The sequence below is a fragment of the Xiphophorus hellerii genome, chromosome 6 (assembly GCF_003331165.1).
Source record: "Xiphophorus hellerii strain 12219 chromosome 6, Xiphophorus_hellerii-4.1, whole genome shotgun sequence".
Lineage (NCBI taxonomy): Eukaryota > Metazoa > Chordata > Actinopteri > Cyprinodontiformes > Poeciliidae > Xiphophorus > Xiphophorus hellerii.
Window position 1 is genome coordinate 24,945,651 of NC_045677.1, and position 23,158 is coordinate 24,968,808.

General features: G+C 37.2%; 1 protein-coding gene, 1 long non-coding RNA gene and 1 other non-coding gene across 4 annotated transcripts; 1 reads left to right on the forward strand and 2 right to left on the reverse strand.

Moving 5' to 3' along the window:
• Positions 1-942: 942 nt before the first annotated feature.
• LOC116722018 (uncharacterized) lies at positions 943-12,240 on the reverse strand. The gene is made up of 2 exons (XR_004339704.1): positions 7,516-12,240; positions 943-6,003 (listed from the first exon to the last, which is right to left on the reverse strand). It is a non-coding gene; the product is annotated as an uncharacterized LOC116722018 (long non-coding RNA).
• LOC116722377 (U6 spliceosomal RNA) lies at positions 947-1,052 on the reverse strand. Its single transcript, XR_004339763.1, has one exon. It is a non-coding gene; the product is annotated as a U6 spliceosomal RNA (small nuclear RNA).
• On the forward strand, positions 3,317-21,682 carry LOC116721984 (ATP-sensitive inward rectifier potassium channel 10-like). 2 transcript variants are annotated; one of them, XM_032566050.1, is made up of 6 exons: positions 3,317-3,588; positions 12,249-12,594; positions 15,421-15,632; positions 16,498-16,629; positions 16,824-17,001; positions 18,390-21,682. In XM_032566050.1, the coding sequence occupies exons 2-6, from the start codon at positions 12,249-12,251 to the stop codon at positions 18,785-18,787; spliced, it is 1,266 nt and encodes a 421-aa protein (XP_032421941.1). In that variant the 5' UTR covers positions 3,317-3,588; the 3' UTR covers positions 18,788-21,682. The 2 variants fall into 2 exon arrangements, with proteins under 2 accessions (XP_032421941.1, XP_032421942.1); XM_032566051.1 differs by lacking the exon at positions 3,317-3,588 and adding an exon at positions 6,208-6,363 and having other exon boundaries at positions 18,390-18,787.
• Positions 21,683-23,158: the final 1,476 nt, after the last annotated feature.

A 23,158-nucleotide genomic window follows, 5' to 3' on the forward strand; every position in this document is an offset into this window, starting at 1 on the left:
TATACCGAGCTCTGCGACCGCAGCGATTCTGTCTCACAAAGATGAGAGTCACGGAGAAGTTCTCACCTTGTGTTTTATCAAAGCGAGGTGCTTGTTGCTCAATAGCACGTAGTTTTCCTTCAAAAGTTCAGGTGGCGCCACATTTAACCACAAAATGCAACATTTTAGCGATAAGTTTCATGTCAAAGCAGTTGCACTTCATATTATCAGCAGATGCTGTAACAGAGTAGAGATTTAGAAACATCAGATCTGCATGAATCGTCTACAAAACTTTTAGATTGTTTGGTTTTCTTATGAATTTATAGTCAAAAAGATGTTGGCTCTAAAGGAAGCCGCACCTCTGAGTATATTTCACATTTTACTCACAGAAACTTGACTCAGGTTCACAGTTAATGAAAGGTGGCCTTTTTGTGCGTTTCTCAGAAAGAACCACCCAACCACTTTGAGTCGCTTCCTGTAATGAAGATTCAACCGACAGAGGAAGTATGACGTAGTTTTACTTTGTGTTTGATTTTAGTGAGACCCCCATGCACAGTTTCATGTAAAAGTATTAATACCTATTGTACTTCTCTAAACTTACTGTGAACAAGTGTAGATACTCCTAAATTTAATGTGATTGTGCCCAATGGGTGAATAGAGTCTAACTGTGTGTAATTTAATGTCAGTATGAATCCAGCTGACCTGTGAAGGCTTTAGAAGAAGAAGAAGAATTACTTTATTCATCCCAGCAGGGAAATTATTTCGCAGTTACAGCAAGAATTTTTTATACACAGATTAACACACACACGACGGGAGCTGCGTCTGCAGGCAGCCAGCTGAGCCGGCGCCATTTTTGAAGGAGGACATGCGGCAAAGGTCGTAGGGACCGGGAGTCGAACCTGCGACGTCCGCGGGTCTAAGGCCTCCAAATGTGGGGCGTGCTAACCCCCTGCGCCACCACAGCCCCAAAAATGAGAAACGCTTCACGAATTTGCGTGTCATCCTTGCGCAGGGGCCATGCTAATCTTCTCTGTATCGTTCCAATTTTAGTATATGTCCTAGAGAACTAGGACATATATTAGAGGTTTATTAGAGAAACTTAGTGAACAAACAGCATCATGAAGACCAACGAACACAGCAGACAAGTCAGGGAGAAAAATAAAGGCTATAAAGTACAAAAATGTTTAATTCAGGAGTAGTATCTTGTTGTAAGGAGAAATTTTAAGACAAGATAAAAATCTTGTCAAAACATTATAACGAGAAAGTTGCTTGTTACAACAAGATATAAAAATACGTTCCTGTGATAGCTTTCTTTGTCTTCTCAGAGGTGTTGCTGCTTTACTGTTACAACTTTCGTATTTAAATGAGAAGATATTTTGGTTTTAATGAGATTTAAAAAAGGATGTTTTCTTGTTTTAACAGGTTTTGCATCTCGAGAAACTGCTCCCGAATTTATTTCCAAGCTCTGGCAGTAAAACGTGTCCATAATAAAGCACTATAACAAGCTTTGTAAGCCTTTCAGAATGCTTTGTTTAAGTCATCATCTGAAAATAGGAAGAGTACAGCATGACTATAAACCTGTATCAGAGAAGAAACTAAATGCTTCTAACAGTGTTTATTAACCTTGATCCTCAGGAATCCTGAATCATTCCTGTTGTAGAAGTGTCACTGCTCCAACACATCTGATTAAAATGATTGTATTGCTTCCTCAGCATGATATCAAGTACTTCAGAAGAATATTAATCACTCACTCATTTGGGTGTGAGGCAGGAAAACACCTAAAACATGCAGGATAGTGGGCCTCAGGACCACGAGTAAGACTTGTGGTAAATCTCAACAAGCTGCGGAAATCCCCCAGTCAGGTTGGAAAGTCTGTTAACAGGAAAACAATTAGACATTCTCTACCCAAATCTGGCCTTAAATGAAGAGCGGCAAGAAGGACGTTATTTCAAAATAAAAGCCTGCAAGTAAAGCAGGGAAACAGCAAATATGTGGAAGAAAGAGTTCAGTGAAATAACAATTCCTGGTCAACCTGAAAATAGGTTGACCAGGAATCACAAATCAGTGTGAACACATCATCACCACAGCAAAGCATGGTGGTGGCAGCATCATGCTGCACATGGATGGGGTGAAACACAGGATAACTCTGGAGGAAATCTACACAAGGTGTGTCAGTGGTTCAGTTTCCATCAAGGCAATAATTCTAAACCAAATCAAAAATGAAATGGTTTAAGTCAAAGTGGCCCAGTCAAAGTCCTTGCTAAATCCATCTGGGAATCTGCTGCAAGACTTTATAAATGATGCTCGGAAACTCCATTTTTGTCACAATCTAATTGTGCGTCTGCAAAGTATTGACTCCACAAGGTTTAGAAAGAAATGCATTTGTGCAAATCATTATGTTCAGATTCTATTGATTAAAAATGTTGAAATCCATTTATCACCTTCCTTCTAATCCTCAGCTATGAATTACATTTTGTTGGTCTATCACTTGAATCCCTCGTTGAGTGTCTGAGCAGTATAGAAATGAAACGTCTTCTATAAATGGTTTACCATGAGAAATGAAACTCTTTCCACTTCCTGCACTTTTTGGTAAAACCACCCCAGAGTACTGTAGGTTCAGAGTGGTCTAATGATACAGCATGTGGAGCTAAAGCATGCTTATCCTGCACTTTGAACCATGCAGTGTCACAGAAGCCCTTCATTTGGCCGGTGGTCCTCATCTGCTCCCCTCTTTTCTTTGAAATAGTGCTTTGTCACCCTGTCTTGGTGCAGGAGGAGGACTTGTATTCACCTCACGGCTGTCCCTCCTTTATGTGCTGGAGCCTCACAGGACGCTCCGTACAGATGCTCTTGGACACAGTAAACGCCGGTCACAGAAAGGGTGAATAGGGGCTCTGTGGGTTGCCTAAAAGGGGTTTTGTGGTTCCATTTTTGTGCATGAGCGGAAGTGTGTGTGTGCAGGGTTTTTTTTGTTGGGGGGGGGTGTGTTGGCCTGTGCACATGGAACATCCAAAACATGTGCTTCTTTGCATGTGTGCAGGGAGTTTAAAACAAACATTCTAACACTTTTAAAGTGAAATATAATTATATGAATTCCCATAACATGCAAATTAAGTCCACAGATGCAGATTCAAACCCATTCTTCCCTGACAATGATGTACAATATGAATGGGCAGTACAGTACATTTGATATGTTGGGGGTGAATTGGCCCACCAGGGAACGATGATCAGTTATTGCAGCAATTACACGGGACATAATCCGTACACAACAGGAATTCAGGGTGAGGGAGAGAGGGACTCGAAGGGAAAGAGGGAAACCGAGAGAGGGAGACCTTTTATAAAAGCCAAGTCCTGCCACTTTGGGAAGAAATTGCGGGCAGCGAGACGGCGGGCTTCGGGTCCAAAACGGGAGCCCAAACGAGCCAATGAGGGGCCCCATAATTGTGCTCAAGTGGTGTACAGTATCGTGGGACGCAGGCTGCAGAATTACAGTGTGTTCTGTGAGCATGCGTACGACAACAGAGAAGACATGTAGAGCAAAAGGCTGAGGCTCTGGGCTCCAAAATCCTCTCTGCACGTGACAATTAGCTTACAGTCTGCTCTGAGAAGGTAAGAAAATTCATTTATCAGCATAGCGCAAATAAAACTGAAGGAATAAATCAAGAGTGGGTGGAGAAATCAAACTGATGTGATTCTCATTTTTTGCAGGTGATAATATTCCCTCAAAATCTAACTTGCTCATTTTGCCTTCATTTTTTTTATTTGATTCTATTAGAGTATTTTAATATTGTTACTATACTCTGTACACACATATTTAAATAAATTCTGTTTGTGTAATTTAAAACATTATGAAGCTGAATCTGAATTTATTTGATATTTTATAAAAAGTGGTAATATTGCCACATTTTTAGAATTCATATGTTTTTGCAGGAATTTTACGCAAAAACAGGACAATAAGTGGGATTATAAAGAGCAAATTGGATAACAAAACAGAAAATAGACACTGTTTTCTTTACAATGGCTGAATTGTCCAAAGCTCATGCTTTGGTTTCAGCACTACGCAGTGAACTGAGCCAAGTTGAAAATGTTCCTCCACTGTATTCGGGTTCAGAGAATCGGCAGCTTGGAATAAGAAACTGTGGGAAGAAACTTTCACATAAAACACATCAGAACCATTAGACACCAAAATAGATAAATAAATAAACATTTCAAAGATAAATCTACACCAAAAACAAAACTTTCTTTAAAAATTGAGAAACGTAGTTGAAACTCACAACATAACAGCTAAACTTAATCACTTTTTGCACTTGCTAAAATTGATTAAAGACTTCATGGAGAAACTTTTGTTGATGACAAAACAAATGAATAGAGTAGTTCTGGTGCGATTTTTAACCAAAATGTTTAAAGATTCAGCAAATATCTTCTATAGAATCTGATCTTTAGTACTTTTTATAAATTTTCAGCTGGATTTAACTCTGGTGACTGACCGGCTCATTATAGCAACCGTGTTTTCTTTCTCTAAACCCAGTAGAAAGTTTCATTGATTGTGTTTTTGGGGTCATTGTCTTAATGACACAAAAATCATCTTGTTCCGGTACATTTCTACATTCAACCATTCTACATTATAACAACATCAAAGCTGCTCTGCATCATTATTTTCCCATCTTCAGACTGTTGGGATCCAGGTTTTTGGGGTGATATGCAGGAGCATTTCTGATCCAATCGGGTCCTATCAGTGGAATCCAAACAGTTAATTTATTACATTTTCTACCAGCATTTCATTGGCTTGTCAAAATATTCTGAAGCAAACTTTGAATTATTTTCAAAATTCTTTTTCTTCAGCAGTGGAGTCTTACGCAGAGAGCATTCATTAAATCCTTGTAATTCCAGGTTTTTTCTGAAGCTCTCTGCAGGTGGTTCTTTGCTCTTCTATTATTTTTGTTAGTCCGTTTCTAAAGATCCTTTGATTGTCTGATTTATAATGAAATTATGTCGTTTCTTTTCTGATTAAAGCTCCAACTTGTGTTCACAGTAATAATTAGAAGATTAGGTATCTGTAGTCAAAGCCATCAGTATGTTTTGCAACAATAATGTAGCAAAGATTTTAGATGGTTTTTTTGCTTCTACTGAATGTAAAATGATAATGGAGTGTTGCCTTGGTGATGAATAACCTCTTTATAGCTCTAAAAGAGTTATTAATTTGCACAGATAAGAAGCATGTTTACTCAGTACTTAATGTCTGTCTCATTTAGCAACTAATTTGTTTCGATCTCTGAGTATGTGTACAGTACTTTGGTTGTAACCTACATCCGGTGTGAATTTAATATCTGCAGCCACATTATAAACATGTTTATTGGTGTTCTCACTGCTTATGTTTCTCGCTCCACATGATGTTTTGCACGTGATTCACAGGAAGTGGGAGGGTGTACATCTAAAAGGGATGGAAAGGTGCTTAATATTTATTTTGAAAAGTTTTAAATTGGAGAGAATTTGATAAATTATGAAGCTCTTGTAATGCAGAGTTCACGTGAGTCAAGGAAAGTAAAGGTGAGAGGAAAACAAGCTGTTGTGGAAATGAAAGAAAACGTGCCAGGGTGTGTGAGTGCATCCAAAAGCGAGAAGGGGGGAGAAAAAGAGAGGAGAAGGAGGAGGATTACTTCTCAGCTCAGAATATTAATGAGGGCTTTTGTCACAGATCTTTTTACTCTTTCTTTTCCTCTATAATGTTCTCTCACTCTATCTTTCATGCATACATCTTTAAAAATTCCTCACATTAACCTTCAACCACGTCCTACACAAATCCCAAAACAAAAATGGGTGATTTTCCACCTCAGAATCGAGGTAAAAACACCTTCAATCTGACTAAAACAAAAATATTTCTGCAAGAAAAGACATTCATACTGTAACATAACATATGCAAAAGAAAAAAGGACTAATGCGTGTAATTGTTTTACCTCTCACACAAAGTTGTTTCTGTGAATGGCATCTTTTGTTTCTTTTATCTCAGTTCCCAACAAAGCATTCCTGTGTACACAGAGGAGAGAGACAGGGAGAGAGAGGGAGAGGAAAAGAAGGAGAGAGAAAGAAGAGAGTTTGATTAAAAAAAAAAAAGAAGAGGGGAGGGAGATCAGGAAAACATCCAGCACTCCATTGTCTGGCCCAAAGAAGAAAGTTTTAATTCAGTTTTCTTTTTCTTCATTTGAAGCAGGGATGTGCATTAGCGTTGCCATGGAAACCGGATACAGCCAGCGGGAAAGGTTGATCCCATTTGCTTCCATTAGCTCCATCAGTTATCTGATACACGGCCCAGGTGGATTTTGTTTTTCCTCCACGAACACGTGAGCGCCGTGCTGAGTTCAGGCGACAAGCGAAAACTGGGCGAGGGTGAGTCAGAGTTGACAGAGTGAGACACTTTCAATGGTGTCATTGTAATTACGAAGCTCACTCTTGCATAATCACAGCAAAGCAATGTAATTAAAAGTGACTGGTTATGTAAGCCACGCTTGGGATTGCAAATGCACACTTTCACTAAGTGTGTGGATGTACTCGCTCTTTTCTGGGCAATTACTTTACATTGGAGTATGAACACACAAGCACAAACACTTGCTGAGGAAAATTACCAGCCGCCTTATTCATAACCAAGAATTTCATCCTATTTAATATTTTTCATAAGCAGATATGCAGAATAAAAGTCAATCTTAAATGAACGGAAGTGCATTTTTATTAAATTTCCCAGCAGAACCTTGATGGGCTGAGGGTAATGTAGTTATTTTGTTCTCTCAATGTGTGATGTTGTGAGAAAGAGGAGATGAGACACACGTTGAGCTTCCTTTAACATTCAACAGGAAGGTTTATTCTTCTGTGTAATGAACATACTCCATATACAAAGCTTATCAAATACTTCATATTAAATACTATAATAAGTATCACTGAGTAACTGCAATAAATAGCAGTTTGATTCAGTGCATCACAGATGGCCATAATATTCCTTTAAACCGAACAATAGTTATTTTAACATGCTCCATTTAACATTTTGAATTTTATCAAATGACAAAATCTATTCACTCTCAAACCCATATTAGTGTTTTTAGTCTGTGCTTTAACTCAAATACTTTGTTCCTTCCTTATCAAAATAAAAAGATATAATGTTTCTTTAATGATGTGTCTCTTTACCAAACTTCACACATAGGCAGCAGCCATTACCTACTTACTGAAAGTCATAACAATATGGTTTTTCAGGTTTTTGCAATAAATGTACAATGTCCAATAAGGAGACCAAATAATGTAATTTGTGTGAGAACTATTTTAAAATGTGTAAAATACAATAAGTTAAAAGTGAATCCAGTGCTACTCAGTTAGCTCAACATACATGTACAAAGTTTGCTAGCATTAGCCTTAACTAGCTTCCAGAAATATGAGCCGTTTTCTATACAATACTAATCACTAACTGCATGAAGGAAGTCGTTAGTTGAGTCTCCATTCAATACCTGCTTCAACTCTTAAAGGTAACCAGCATCAAAATACATTTCTACTGACCTGTGATATAGAAAAGATGAGACACACGTTGAGCTTCCATTAGCATCTAACAGGAAGGTTTATTCTTCTTCTGTGTGCCCACCTGTCTCTATGCCACTAGCGGACACGCGCCCCCTAGCGGTTGTAAGTGGAATCACATTAAATTAGAACTTATTACAATGAGAAATTAATTAATTAATGTTGATTTTGATGGTGAGTTTTGAGAAAATTAGCAAGTTTATTATTGATACAAGTAAGTAACCACAATGTCAGGGCAACGTATGTAACGAAGATGTGTCAAACATTATTTTTTTAATCTCTATAAGCAGTGTGGCTATGCATAAAAATATGTAAAATTGATAAAATAGAAATAGATTTTAAACAAATCAATTTCAAGGGCCCTCTAGGCTAACGTCTCCAAAGAGTTTACTTTCTGTTTTCAATACTTTACTTTACCTCTAATTATTCATTTTCTTATCTTTGTCAATTTTAATGTATTGTTTATCATAAGATTAAAAACTGCCATCAGTTTTGGGAAAACACCTTTCATCGTATTTAAATAGAACTCACCACGGAAATGTTCCAGGTTTTTGAACGTTGTACTGTTTCCATAACCCACAAAAAGACCTGACAGAAACCTCCCACTCATAAAAAAAGCAATTTGGTCTTTAACATTTTACAGTGAAACAGTGTTCAGAGATATAATTGTTAAATTTCACCAAAAGTGCTGTGACAAAACAAAAACTAGCTGATGATGCTAAACATTGTTTGCATTAGAAAATTTCAGACATTGTAACCTTAAAGTTCAGAAAAAGTTTAAGACTTCCAGATTCTCACTCTCAGTGCTATCTCGAATTACTACTAAGGAATCAACTCTTTGTCCAACTAAATGTCTCCACCTAGAGTAAACAGAAAGCTTCTTATAAACAAACCTTATCTAGGTAAAAGTCCTAGTTTTGCCCAAAGATTAGCACCTTAACTGACGCGTTCAGCTGTCTCTTCTCTCCTCGGAGTAACAAATGAGTCTCTGTGTGGGCGCTTTGTTGGGCTAATGCATCTTATTCTGCTCCTTTCACTTTTCTTTCCTTCTCATTATCTTACTCTCCTGTGGTTTCCTCTTCTTTGGCCTCTGGGGACTGTTGAATGCAGCTGAGTCTGTTGAAATGTGTGGAGGAAACAGTAACAGCCTGTGGGTGACAGGAGTGGATTACAGTCTTGACTTTACAGGAATGAACACCACTGGCAGCATAATACACTCCTGTGACTTGAGTGGATTTGCTTTTAAACGATCTTCCAGATGCATATCTTAAATAACGTAATGCTCAAATATTCACAGTAAACAAATGATGATTAATTATTAGAACAAGCAAAAATCTTAATTAATTGCAGTATATTAATAGTTGTCTTCAAACAACAGTTGATGCAACTACTTGATTAAAATCTAAGTTCATCCTTAATGAATTTAAATCTTTCATGCATGAACTAAGTTCTGATTATAAAGACATATCAAAAGTTGTTTCCAGCAAACACACTGTGAACTCTAAATAGAAAAAAATATGAAGAGACTGATGACAAGCTAAGCAAATTGTAATCATAGAACCAAAGATTTTACTCTAGCAAGTGTTTCATGCTCTGTTTTGGAAATGCTCTTAACACTTTCTATCATTTAAATTATTTTTTTCTTACCTAATGTTTCTTAATGGTTAAGTTTTTCAAGAATAGCACACCTGTTGCTTCTTTTGTTTGATTTAATTTATTGCAGTAGCAGCATGAGAGCAGCAGCTCTTACATTTTTCAAAAAATCACATTTAAACCACTGCTACAGAATTCACACAACTACTAACTTCATTTTATCTATATAGCATCAATTCATAATAAATGTTATTTGCTTTTTACGGCTATTTATATATTGCAACAATGTCTGCACTAATAGCGATTTGCTCACCTCAGGATGCTCGATGCATAAAACTGAAAATGAAACTGATGGCATTATATTTTCTGTGTAATCAAGCTAACAATAAAGAGACCACTTGGTGGCACTCAGAGCACTGCAGTTTCATTCATACATGGTCAATTTATCCTTAAATATGGAATGTGACATTACAGCATCATTCCCTGGGGGCCAATTCACCCCCAACATTTCTGTCCTACACATGTGTTGCTCTGTGTGGGCTCTAAAAACCAGAGATTTACTGTCTGTGAGGTGAAGCTCTATTTAAGAGGGAGTGTGTGGTTTTACTAAGGAAATGTGCAAGAGGAAGGAAGACAGATGGAGGATGAGGATAGCAGAAGAAACATTGTTTTTATTTGTGATGAAATAGCAAAATGTGAGCTCCACGTCCAAATTAAATTGTGACCTTGTTCATACTGAATCACACAGATATAGAAACTATATGAAAATCAAACTGCTTAATATAAAATTAACTATATTAATATAGCTAATATACTTAACATAATATATATTAAATATATACTAATATACTTAATATATTTAATTTATTCTAAGGTAGCACATATAGGGTGTGCTTATGCTAATACAGATAACTGCATACAGCTCATATAAGTAGGCTTATGTTATGCAATAAATGAAAAACGTTATATTTCCAATGTTACAAACATATTTCTAATAGATTCTCAAGCAGTTTTGTCTACTCGGTTGGAAATATGTAGGTGAAAAGTTATTTACTGGCACAATTATAGAAAACAATAAAATTATTTTAAAAAGACAGGAATAAATCAACAGCAACTAACTTTAATGAAAGTATTTGCCCCAATCACCCCAGCTTGTGCTCTCTTGGTGCACCTGTCTCATTCATCCCTCATTCATCTATTTATCTCCACTCTCTACGCCCTCCATATTTCCCCCAGCTACCTGTGCATTGTGGCATCAAAAGTTCACAGAAAACTTCAAAAAGCACTAAACGGAAATGAGTCATCAATGACAAAAAGGCCTAGTTACAACAATCTAGGTCTTTGATGACAATGAAAGATAAAAAACAGGCTTCTGCAAATGAAGCTCTTTTTTTTGAGCATCCAGATATCTGATATGTTAATTTCTTTTGTTTTGAACCTTTCTGCAGCTGTAAATCTTTATTTTTCTTAGCACATGCAGCTTTTACTACATCTACCCATCATTCACTGAGCAACATTCAGAATATAAATATTATCTCCACCTTCCTATCTGTAGATTCTTCTATCATGCACTGCTTTACTAAGTAAAAAGTCACTAACTGCAAATCAAACTATTGAGCAATTAATGCATCCATCAGCTATCTATAGGACAAACAAACATTCACACACACACACCCCCATTCATATTTAAGGGCAATTAAACTAATGTTTTTGGACTGAGGAGGGAACCTGGAGTAACCAGGAAGGACCCACACATGCACAGGGAGACTTACATTAATGTAGACAGTGATACATTATGTCAATATCAGTAGATAAATGACTTATTTAAACATTTTGGCAGTTTTATTCATAATTAGTTGTCCATTTATGTCTTCAGAATGATTTTAACCTGCGAAGGTCTCATGTTGACAAAATACTTGCCTGGCTTTATTTGAACTTCCACTAGTTAAGCAGAAGGTGGCAATGTATAAAGCAAAACACTTGAGTCTGATGAAGAAATGATCTGCAAAGCACACACCAGCAGCCACACCCATGCAAGAGAATGGCTTTTGGATTGTTCACTGATTATAATGCAGGACTAGACGAAATATTCTGTAGCTATGATTAAAATATTTCCTGTTAACAAGCATCGTAGCTGTGTCTCCTTGCACGTTTTTCTGTTTAATTTTACTTTTCATTTTTCTAATTTCCTCTGAACAGCGTATTCAGAAGGTTTATGGAAAACTTTATGTAAAAGCAATGGATTTTCATAGTTTTAACATGCTAGTAGAAATAAAACTCTTAAAAATGTGAACTCCAGGTCTCGTCTTCTGCAGACACTGCAGAATTAAGTCTTGCCAGTTTTTCTGCTTGTTTACCTCGACTGTGTGGTTTTGGTTTGCTAATATGTTTGTGGTCGTCAACAGAAGCACTCAATTTGCCTTTTGAGAAAATGTCTCACTGTCATGAATCCTATATGTTAGCACTGAGGGTGAATTTACTTTTCAAACTTGTAGCTTTTTTGCCAGCTTGCCTCAAACTGGTCTTGAATTTTACAGAAAAATTAACAGAAGAGTTCATCCTATTACCTTTGTGTTTGCATAGAATGAGTACATGCCAAACTTTGCAAAAATAAGCAGAACAAGATCTTCTTCCTGTGATGGTATCATTTGATTGTGGCTACAGATATCAAATTCGGAAGAAAAACGGCTTTTTCCCATGATGGCTTACACTTCAGAAAAGGTTTAGGAAATTCTCAAAATCTAACTTTTTATTTCACGATAAATGTGATATTTCCCAGACTTTAAAACAAAAATAAAATCAAAACAACAACAACAAAAAAAAAGAAATTTAAATAGTGTTTTCTGGTAATTTTAGATAGTATTATGTATGTAACAGACATATTTCATTTTGAGGAAGAATTTCTCTGCAGGGAAGTTATGTGCAGTTAATTAAACGTTTGTGGTTTCCACTGAAGTTTAACAATAAACCAGCATTTTTTTTTTTTTATCAGAGAAGCGTGTCTACTCGTGTGTCATAGTTCTGCTGGTGTTATTGAAGTTGGTTATAGAGATGAAATAGATTGTGAATCAATCTAGGGAAGTTAAACTTCAACTTCATGTTTCCCTGTTTGTTTTTCATAGATGACTTCTGCTACGCCGCCCTGCTCTCGCAGCTCTTCCCCTCAAAAGGTTTGCCACTCTCAGACCCAAACTGATGTTCTGAAGCCGTTGCTGGGTGGTGGCGCTTCTGTTGGAGGTGGGACTCTGAGGAAGAGGAGGCGCATCCTGTCCAAAGATGGCCGAAGCAACATGCGCATCGAGCACATCAGTGGGAGGAACGCTCTCTATATGCGTGACCTCTGGACAACTTTTCTTGAAATGCCATGGCGCTACAAGTTCTTCCTGTTTACAGCAACGTTTGCAGGGACCTGGTTTCTGTTTGGGGTTGTGTGGTACCTCGTCGCTTTGGTGCATGGAGACCTGCTGGGTGAGAGAGCAGAGGTTTTATCAAAAAAGTACCTCTTTACGGTTTAACACCCCCCCACCTCAGAGTTTCCATATCTATTCCATCTGAGGGCAGGATTTTGATAAAAACTGACATCAGGGTTTATCCCACAGTATCACGCTATGCTTCAGAAGTTTCTGTGAAGTTTTCCTGCCTTTTTTTAAAAAAATGAAGTAACAGAGTTTTACTTCCCAGTTTAAGTGCGAATAAAGTCCGATTCTCCAGTCAAACTTTGACTCTATACTTTAGAAACTTTCAGCACCGTTAGGGTGTCATTACGAGTTTCATAATGAGTCAACTAAAGAATGCAACTGAAGAAAAGAATTTATCAAAACACGATCTAAAGCTTCCGAACAGGCAAATGCAAGCATCTTACAGAGACAGTAAATTCAGGGACTTATATATATATATATATATATATATATATATATATATATATATATATATATGTACTGTATATATACTGTATGTATAAAGTAAAGTGAAAAAAAGTAAAGTGAAAAAGTTAGCAAAATAACTTTTTCATTTATTTCGCTAACTTTTTCCGTTAGCAAAAATGTTAGCTAGCTGAGAAAGTTTATATAGATGTTAATACATATATAAGTTTATAATTTATATGATAAAAGTATTCCTTAGTTATTGTTAATCATGAAACATATATTATAGTTCAAATTTTCACAAAAATATGCAGTGCCATATGGCATTTTAACCGTGTACATCTGGGGAATTTAGAATATTATTTTACTTCTATTGGATTTAAGGTGAGCAATTTATTTATTTAACACACAAATTTAAAATTAAATGTTTATTTGCATGCTGCTGAGTGAAACAGGTATTTATCTCACAGCTACAACAAGCTTTTTGGCAGTCAGAGCTGTAATGTCTTTCCTGTAATCGAGCTCCAGACTTGGAGTACCTTTCAGTTGGAGTCTTGGCCAACTCCTCCTTTAGTTGTCATTGTTGCCTCCCTTCACTGATTGTCAGTGGGGCTGGAGTTCAGATTGGCTTAGCCTCTTCATGACCTCAATTTGCTTTGTGGTTTTGCTGATATGTTCTTAGTTGGGCTGGGAAACCTATAAGTGACACATTTTCACTGTTTTGCCTCGGGGTAGAAGGTTCTCATGCAAGATTTTTAAAGTATGTGACCCCCAACACTCACAGAGTGATTTTGTGAAAAAAATGTAATGAACATGTTTGGATAGCACATATATCTATCCTAATAGCATAATAGCTTCCTTTAAGAATGTAAGAAGAGGAGTTTTTGATGAGTTAAGACCAGAGTCGCGCACATCTATGAATAAATACGAGGAAGGGTGTGGTGTAGAGAAAGAATGAAATTACCTCATCTGAAGTAGTTCTCATCAGAGAACTACTCTGACCTGGGAACTGTATCCCAGGTTGAAATATTTGAACATATCTTTCTCAGTGAACTATAAAGTCATTTCATATCATGACCAATACCAAACACTTTTGACCTATGATCTAAAATCCCCTCACTGCCCCACGGTGCTCTTAATATGATAATCCACTAAACAGGAACGTGATTATAGCTTGCAGAAAATTCCCATGAAATTTATGCACCAATGATTTCATTATTTTTTTTATGGGAAGATGTGATTGTACTTCAGTGAAACAATTGCTCACCACCCTGATTCAAATCTCTTAAAACCTCCCTTATATTATGACAAATGGAGAATCAGGTGCTGAAGTTGTAACCTACCATTTGACTCAAAGCGCTGGTTTCAGTGTGAGAGATAATTTTTCCTGTTTAAACCTCACTGGTTTTGCAACAGTTTCTTTGCAGCTCAGCAAAATACGGTGAATAAAACTGAGAGCACGGTTTGCAGGATTGTGGACTAGAGAGAGGTGGGAAAATTCAAATGAAGAAAAAGTGAGCTAGTTAGTGAAAACTGTGTTAAGTAAGAACAGATGTTGCTATGCAGATGAAGATGAACATCTGCAGAGTTTGAATGATGTGAACTGATAGTTTGATCCCTTTCTGCTTGTTTCACCTTCTGTTTGTTCAACAGAATCAAAATGATGCACTTTTTTATCTAAAGTCAGTATATGCTTTATAGACAAGTTAACTGTTAACATGACAAAATCATTAGACATAAAAACATGCATGCACTGCAAAAACAGAAAATTGTACAAAATATTTTTGGTCCAGTTTCTACTGCAAATAACTTAGTACACTTGAAACTAACTTAAGAGTAACTGTTTAGCAAGAGGCTTGTTCTTAGCAAATAATTCCTTAATATTGATGAAAAAGTACTTGCTCCCTTGGCAGATTATTTAATTTATAGTAAGACATCTTTCTTAGGTTATCAGTTAATTTATCTGCCAATAGAACTAGCACTTTTTCATCAATATTAAGGAATTATTTACTTTAAATAAGCCTCTACATCTTGCTAAAAGTAACTTTTAAGGTAGTTTGTCTTATTTGGAGCGTTCACTACAAACTAGACCAAAATTACTTGGTAAGATTTTGTGTTTTTCCAGGTGGAAGAGTACTCTACTATGCAGCTCTTCACACATGCACACAAAGATGTTTTGACAGTTACAGAGAAGCGAAGCTTCTGGGTTTATTTCCTGTTAAACTGAAAACCATATGAGTGTGATCAAACACATAGACACAAAGCCCAATATCCTCACAAAATAATAAAGAAAAGCACACCAACACCTCCTCCTCTTCTTCTGATGACTCACTTTTTCCACTGTTTGGCATCATAAGAGTCCTCCAGAAAATATAGGCATTAATTTCTGCTTCTTTACCGCAGCCTTGATGAGATGTCGTTTTCTTTCCAGAGTTCGATCCACCGTCCAACCACACGCCCTGTGTGATGCAGATGCAGACCCTCACAGCAGCCTTTCTCTTCTCTCTGGAGTCCCAGACAACCATCGGTTATGGTTTCCGATGCATCACAGAGGAATGCCCGGTTGCCATCATCCTCCTCATCCTCCAGCTGGTCATCACCATGCTCATGGAAATCTTCATCACTGGCACCTTTCTGGCCAAGGTTATTATCTGAAAACAGAAATGTGTGATTAAAAGAGGTCCAATCCAATGATCCAAACAGTTGGGATGTGTAGGCCAAAAGTATTCATACCCCTTCTATTTTTTCTCTTTTTGTCAACTCTTGGCCCAAACACGAATCTTTTCTGTACGTTGCTATATATGAGTCTTTCAATTAAGTCTGTCCAGCTTCTATGTCCCTGATAAAGAAAAGTTTCCCATAGAATAATGTTGCCACCATTGAATGGAACAAAATGAACTCTTATTGTTCATTTTTGCCACTATTGGGCCACATATATAAACTTTAAGTTTAAGGTAAAGTTTACCTTTTAATAATGGGATAATATCTATTCATAAAAATTTCCATGTAAATGCATACAATTATAGACAAGAGGCTCGTTTTTATTGACATATTGATGCATAAAGATAGGCATAAAACTACTTTCAAATCTATACAAGTTTGCATGCAATCAACACTGACATTGTGACTTTCCAAGTTCCGGTTTTTAAGATGCTTTTAAATGAGATCAGAAGTGAAAGGTCCCTTGTGTTACTCTGAATCATATTCCAAATGTGAGAAGCACGATAGGAAAAAGTAGCTTGACTCACAGCAGTTTTCCTAAGTGGTATCGAAGTTTGGTCTCATCTGACCAGAGCTGTTTGCTGTGTCTCTCGTTGTTATATGTCTAAAACAGTTGGAAAACATGTATCATTTTTACTCCATGTAAACTCTGTAAACTCTCTTGGTAATAAGAAAAGGTTGTAAATATTTCTGCAAGACACTGAATCCTGATTCGTCTCAGAGCAAGACAAACGTGAATTAACTGAAAATACCTGACAAAAATAAAAACTGAGCGTTTCCCGGTCAGATTGCACGGCCAAAGAAGCGAAGTGAGACGGTGAAGTTTAGCCAGCATGCTGTTGTATCAACTTATGAAGGCCAACCCTGCCTGATGATCCGGGTGGCCAACATGCGCAAGAGTCTTCTTCTCGGATGCCAGGTGGGTGCACCTGCTGCATGGACATAAGTAAAAGACTAATATTTAGTTTGCTCATTGTTGGATTTGTGGAATGAATACTTTCAGTTTGTCGTTTTTAACAAATATTTCCATGCACAGTTGACGTTATTGCTGTGCAATTCTTCAAAGCGAGAATGAGTTAAATCAAAACAAGCAGTGTGTGCCGTTTCATTTAGGTGACAGGGAAACTCCTGCAGACGTCCATGACAAAGGAAGGTGAAACAGTTCGTATGGACCAGAGGAACGTGCCCTTCCAGGTGGACACCTCCAGCGACAGCCCCTTCCTCATCCTTCCTCTCACCTTCTACCACATCATCGACGACAACAGCCCCCTGAGAGCCTGGGCCGCCAAGGGTGAGCTTGGTCAAAAAAGCAGTAATTTGTTGGTATTGCCACATGTAGAGGGTGTTTTGTTACTTCTTGAGGCTTTAAGAGGGCTGTGCTCTTAAGAAACCCTGTTGCTTAGCAACAAAACCTTTTTTTTCCATTAGCTGTTAAGAAATGAGAGCAGAGAGGAACTTCGCTAGAGTCTGAAAAGCTAAATTCACTGCAGAAGTAGACCAAAATATCAATAGGGCTTCTTGGTCAAGAGCATGACATTTAAAGTGTCTGCGCAGCATTACATTAAGTTGAAGTAATGGTTTTATTGTTTCATTTCTGAAACATTTGCAATATTGAAGTAGCAGTGAATAAATGCACATATTTTTTTTTGAATATTCACCAGCCTTCATGTATTGAAGAAAACAACTATAAATATTTGATTGCCAAGAACCCAAGAAAAGTTGCCAGTTTTGTAACTTGGTAACCTTTTTGTTTATGATTTCTAAATCAGTTTTAAACCCCAATAGATGGATTCATCCTTTTCTGATGAGTAACTTTGTGCCGACGTTCTTTACGACTTTAAAAAGTTCCTTTAAGCATACACCTGCCTTGTGCCTGTTTACCACAATGTTCTGCAAATGCAGTGATGTTTGAGTTTGATTAATTGGTGACGCAAGACTAAATACTGTGTTTACTACCTTTCAAAAGGAAAAAATTGGGCAATGAATTTGCAAAAGGGAGGATAAAAATAGTCTTTTTTTGGTGGTTAGAGTGCAGCAGTCTTTACTTCCTCCCTGTGAGTGTGCTTTATACATATATCACCTCACTCTTTACTTCCTTACTGTGCAACACATTTTTGTAGAAGGTTTTATGAGAAAAGAATTTGGGGGAGCTCTATTGATAGATTTTACATGCTGGAAGTTCCTAGATTTACTTCGACTCCCATTTTTATTTGCTTTCTTATTTATGCATTTCTGAACTGGGTGAATCCTTGCAGGGTTTGTAGAGCCAGACGTCATCACTGCAAGAGGCAGGTGCTTCCTGGAAAGGTTGTCAGTCCTTCACAGGATAATACAAAAGCAAACAATAATGCATGAACAAACTCAGATCCAATGACAGTTTAGGATGGGCTATAAACCTTGCATTGAAGTTCAATATTTATTGGTCACGATAGAAACATGTTTTTCTGTATGATGAAAAGCTTATTTTACTGTCTATAAAAGTGACACTTATAATGTAAAAATATACAAATATAAGTATAAATATCTTTATACATTTATACTTATATAAATTAAGGAGGTTGGAACAGCTGGAGAAAATCCATGACACCCTAAGATCAGGGTTAGCATTGATTCCTTCTTGTCTCTTTACCATTTTCTTACTCATCTTTTTAAGCTAACCCTGTAATGTTACTTTATCAGGTGGCGGATGGACAGATCCAGAGTTGGCTGACTTTGAACTCTTGGTGATCATGAGTGCCACAATAGAGCCGACCTCAGCCACCTGCCAGGTCCGCACTTCCTACCTGCCAGACGAGATCCTCTGGGGTTACGAGTTCCCCCCCGTCGTCTCTCTCTCCCAGTCTGGCAAATACGTTGCGGACTTTTCCTTCTTTGACAAAGTGGCGAAGACCAAGATGACCCCTATTTTCAAATCATCCAGTTCGCAACACGAATACCAGAGCAACGGAGGTGGACTCGTGTCCGAAGTGACAGACCCGGAGAAGATTCGTCTGGAGCAGAGCTACAGGGAGCAGCGAGGCGAAGACCGAGGCCGAGTCAGAGACGGCCCCATAAGCGTTCGCATCAGCAATGTCTGAACAGCTAAACTGGCCGAAAGTGGGACATTTTGTAGCAAAACAATATGAGAGCTTGTGAAGCCTTTCACACATGTGAGACAAAGATTGTTTTAATTTTTTATCAAAATGACTCAAGGCAAACACGTATGGTACTGCATTTTGTAAGGAAATATTTGCTAAAACTGCTGTCGTTTATTCTTATCATGTCACTTATGATGGAATATCAGTGATGATCTGACCATCCAGGGTTTGAATGCTCAGGACTCCATATCATGTCTATGGGTGCCTCCAATTTGCTTAAATTGTTTTCAGCTTATTTAATTAGAAAATAGGTCCCTCTCCCCTACCATGTCAGTCACTCCAAACATTCACTCACACAGTGAATCTTTATCAAAGCAGACAGAGTGTCTGCATGGCATAGCATGAGATTAAGTCATAATATCGCCTCATTGTTGCAATCTTTGAAACTGAAACTCTTGTAACGCATAATGTTTGCATGAAAAAAGCTTTTCAAAGCTTTCCCCACCTTTTTTGTGACATTTTTCTATATGAACCTAGTAAGAACTTAAGAGAGAATGCGAAAAATCTGCAACAACCTGGAGGAATAAGTGTGCTCAACCTTAAACTCTTTGTTGAATCTCTTCTTGATTCATTTCTAGCATTCAGTAGGAGTTTAATATCATCCAATTTCTTGACTTGGAAACATTTCCCATGCCCTCTGTGCTCACAGTCTCACTGATTTATAAAATCGAGTAGAACCTAGTTTTGCATGAAGTGCAGTGGTGAAGCTGGTCTTTCGCTGATTTATTTGGATGGTGAAAAATAAAATTCTTTTTTATCTTCAGCTTTCTGTAATAATCCGTAGATCTTTGGGCTTTTAGTTTTATTTATGTTTCTGTTGCTTATTCTTTACTTCTACTTTTCCTTTTTGCCATCTTAGTTTATCCCTTGAGTCAGATCAGCTGTTTTATTGTTTCTGTTTTGGATTTAGTTATGTTTCTTCCTGTCAGCTGAAGGTTTTCGGGTGAAATGTGACTAGCATGTGGAAATGTTCATGACTTTAACTACTATGACTTTAAATATCATCTGAGGGAAAAGTAGCTTTAGGGAATGATTCAGTGACCAGCATGTTTCATTTTGGTTGGTTCATTCGCTGATGATCTGTGGTGTTTTTGTGCCAAACTTACTGTCTGTAACTGTGGCTAAAAGTTCCAGTTTGTTTCTTTCAGACCACAACGGGCTTTTAGCCAGAACTTTTCTTTCGAAGGAAATACTTTTATCATGCAGTTCTACCATATGAGAAATCCCTGACGTTGCCTTCACATGCAGACCATAACACTTCTACATTTCTGTTTTGTTTTAGCATGACTGTAATTCCTGTGGTACAATCCTCCTGACATATGCTTTTGAGTTTTTGTTTAACTATTGTTGTTTATCCAAGAAGAGTGAATTGAAATTGTTTAAAAAAGTGCCTAAAGTTTTCGATTAAGGTTGTGCACATGTTGACAACTTTTTATTTTTTTCTACTTTTCTTTTTCAGTAGTGTAAGGACATGTTACATCAAAGGTGGAAAGGATTTATCTTGCCCAAATTTTTTATATGTCACAAAAATCTGGTATTCTACCAAGAGTCAGAAGACTTTTTATGTTCACTCTAGCTGAAAACATACATCTCTTAAAGCAAATGAAGTACAAAGTTTGCAAACTTAGACAATCCATAAAAACAATTGTTTTGTGAATGTAGATAACAAAAGCTGATTTGCATAAACACCCATTTATCTGTGGTATTTCGTCATATAATGATGTAAAAGCTGAAAGGTCAGAAACTTATTCTGATCTCTTTAGGTACTTCCCAGAGCACTGAAGCATCACCTTGTGAGAGACTTTCTCACTCAAAAGCGAGACAGTCTAAATGTGTATTTTAAAAATGTGAAAAACAGAAGTAAGGAAATAAACATAAAATACCCCCTAATTTCAAAGAAAAACATTTTTCCCTCAGCTGTTCAAGTGAATAGGTTGTAATTTTCTGCACTTTAAAAGTGTTTAACTATTCCCAAAAGGGAAATTGCTTAAGATGCACACAGCTACAGTTTGTTGAGCACAGAAGCAGAAAGTCATATGACTTTAAACATTTTCTTCTTATATGGTAACAAAAATAGCACCAAGCTCAAAAGTGTCGCCCTCAACTTCCTCCCAAGCATCTGATTAGTATTTGAAAATTTCCTGTTGCAAAGTTTGCAGTGGAAACTGTTGAGAAATTTCGTATCAACTTTAGAGTTCCTCATGGTGCATAGTAAACTGTATCTGTTAGTGCTGAATGTAATTTTTTTTTGTTAAATTACAATATGACATCTGTTTCTGTATCAAACGAACATTGTAGCACTTTATTGAAGTAAATAATGATTATTTGCACCTTCAGTAGATTAGCTGACAATTTGTCAAACCTTACCATTTGTAAAATATTCCACTGGAAGCACTGTGAATTTATATTGACCAACTTCATTACAGCTGCTGTAAATTTAAAAAGATAGTCAGAAACCTGCTGTTTCTTCGTCAACGACGTGCAGATGAACAAACTCCAGTGGATGTAAATACTCATGTAGAGATGTCGTATCTGTGCCTTTAACAGTGAAGAAAGTCTGATTGTTGTAAGCGTTAGACGCAATCACTGCATAAAGAATTGTTGGAGTTACTAATTCTGTGAAATAAAAACAAAAACTCCTTCTTCACGTATAAATATGAAAGTATCTAAGGGCTGAGATATAAGAATGGCTTATAAAGCTAAGGTGGATGTGACTGATATGAGAAGTGGAGGAACGAGGTGTGGTGTATCTTCTTGTAGCTCTTTGAATTTCAGATTTTAAATGAGGTAATTCTTTAACAACTGGTCTAATAAAGCTTATTGTTAAATATTGCATTTGACTTGGGTCTTTTGGTTTCATTTAATCAAAACTAAATTCCCAAATAGTTTCAATTTAATCCAAAACCCAGTGACATTGTAAAAAACAGATAATAATGAGCATAAGGAGAAAAAATGAGCAAATATCTAAAACTGTGATGCCTTTCTGATGAGTATAACTGTAAGTATAAGTGATAAAATCATCACATTAAAGTATCAATTCAGTTCTGTATTTTTCACTAAAATGTCATGACTCTGTTGGTTTTCTAATTGTGTTGACTATCAGATTGCATCAAGTCATTAACTTGTAGGATTAAATTTTCTTGGATGAGAATGTAGTGAAAGTGGATAATAGCTGGTATTGTGTTGTTTACTTTGCAGCAATTACTCATACTGAGCAAGCATGCAGCGACAGTGGAGAGGAAAAACTCCCCTTTATCAGGAAGAAACCAGCTGCTTCTACAGAGAGAAAAACAGAGAACTTGAAGTTAAAAGCTTAAATAAAAGTGAATAATGCAAAATTGGAGTGGTAGGAAAATGTAGCAGAGTGAGAAAATGTGGTCAGCATGTCATCCAGGATGCTAAGCCTTTAGCAGCATACTGGACTCTCCGGTCCAGTGCTTAACTGGTTTGAATCCTACATAAAGAACAGGGATTTCTTTGTTTCAATTGGAAACTTCTCACCAAAGAGGTCAAAGGTCACATGTGGGGTACCCCAAGGTTCAATCCAAGGACCCCTTTTATTCAATATTTATATGCTCCCACTAGCTCAGGTTATAACAGAAAATAATATTAGCTACCATAACTATGCAGATGACACACAGCTCTACATTACGATGTCACCAGGTGACCTTTGACCCCAGCCAATCATTGAACAGATGCTTAGAACAGATAAATGTGTGGATGTACCAAAACTTTCTCCAGCTGAACAGAAACAAAACTGAAGTTATTATTTTTGGACCTAAAAAGGAACGCTCTAGAGTTATAGATCTAGAGTCAATGCACAGCTTCAGTTATTACAACTAAAAACCAGCGATCAGGCCCGAAACCTGGGAGTAGTGATGGACTCTGACCTGAACCTCCAGAGCCACATAAAGACAGTCACAAAGTCGGCCTTCTATCACCTGAAGAACATTTCCAGGATTAAAGGACTAATGTCTCAGCCAGATCTAGAGAAACTCATCCATGCGTTCATCTTCAGTCATATTGATTATTGCAACAGCGTCTTCACAGGTCTGTCCAACAAATCAATCAAACAGCTGCAGCTGATCCAGAATGCTGCTGCTCGCGTTCTCACTAAAACCAGGAAGATAGAGCACATAACACCAGTTTTAAAGTCCCTCCACTGGCTCCCTGTAGCTCAAAGAATAGACTTTAAAATACTGTTGTTAGTTTATAAATCACTGAACGGCTTAGCACCACAATACATTAAAGATATGCTGTTGTTGTATCAACCTTCCAGACCTCTCAGGTCTTCTGGTTCTGGTTCTGCTC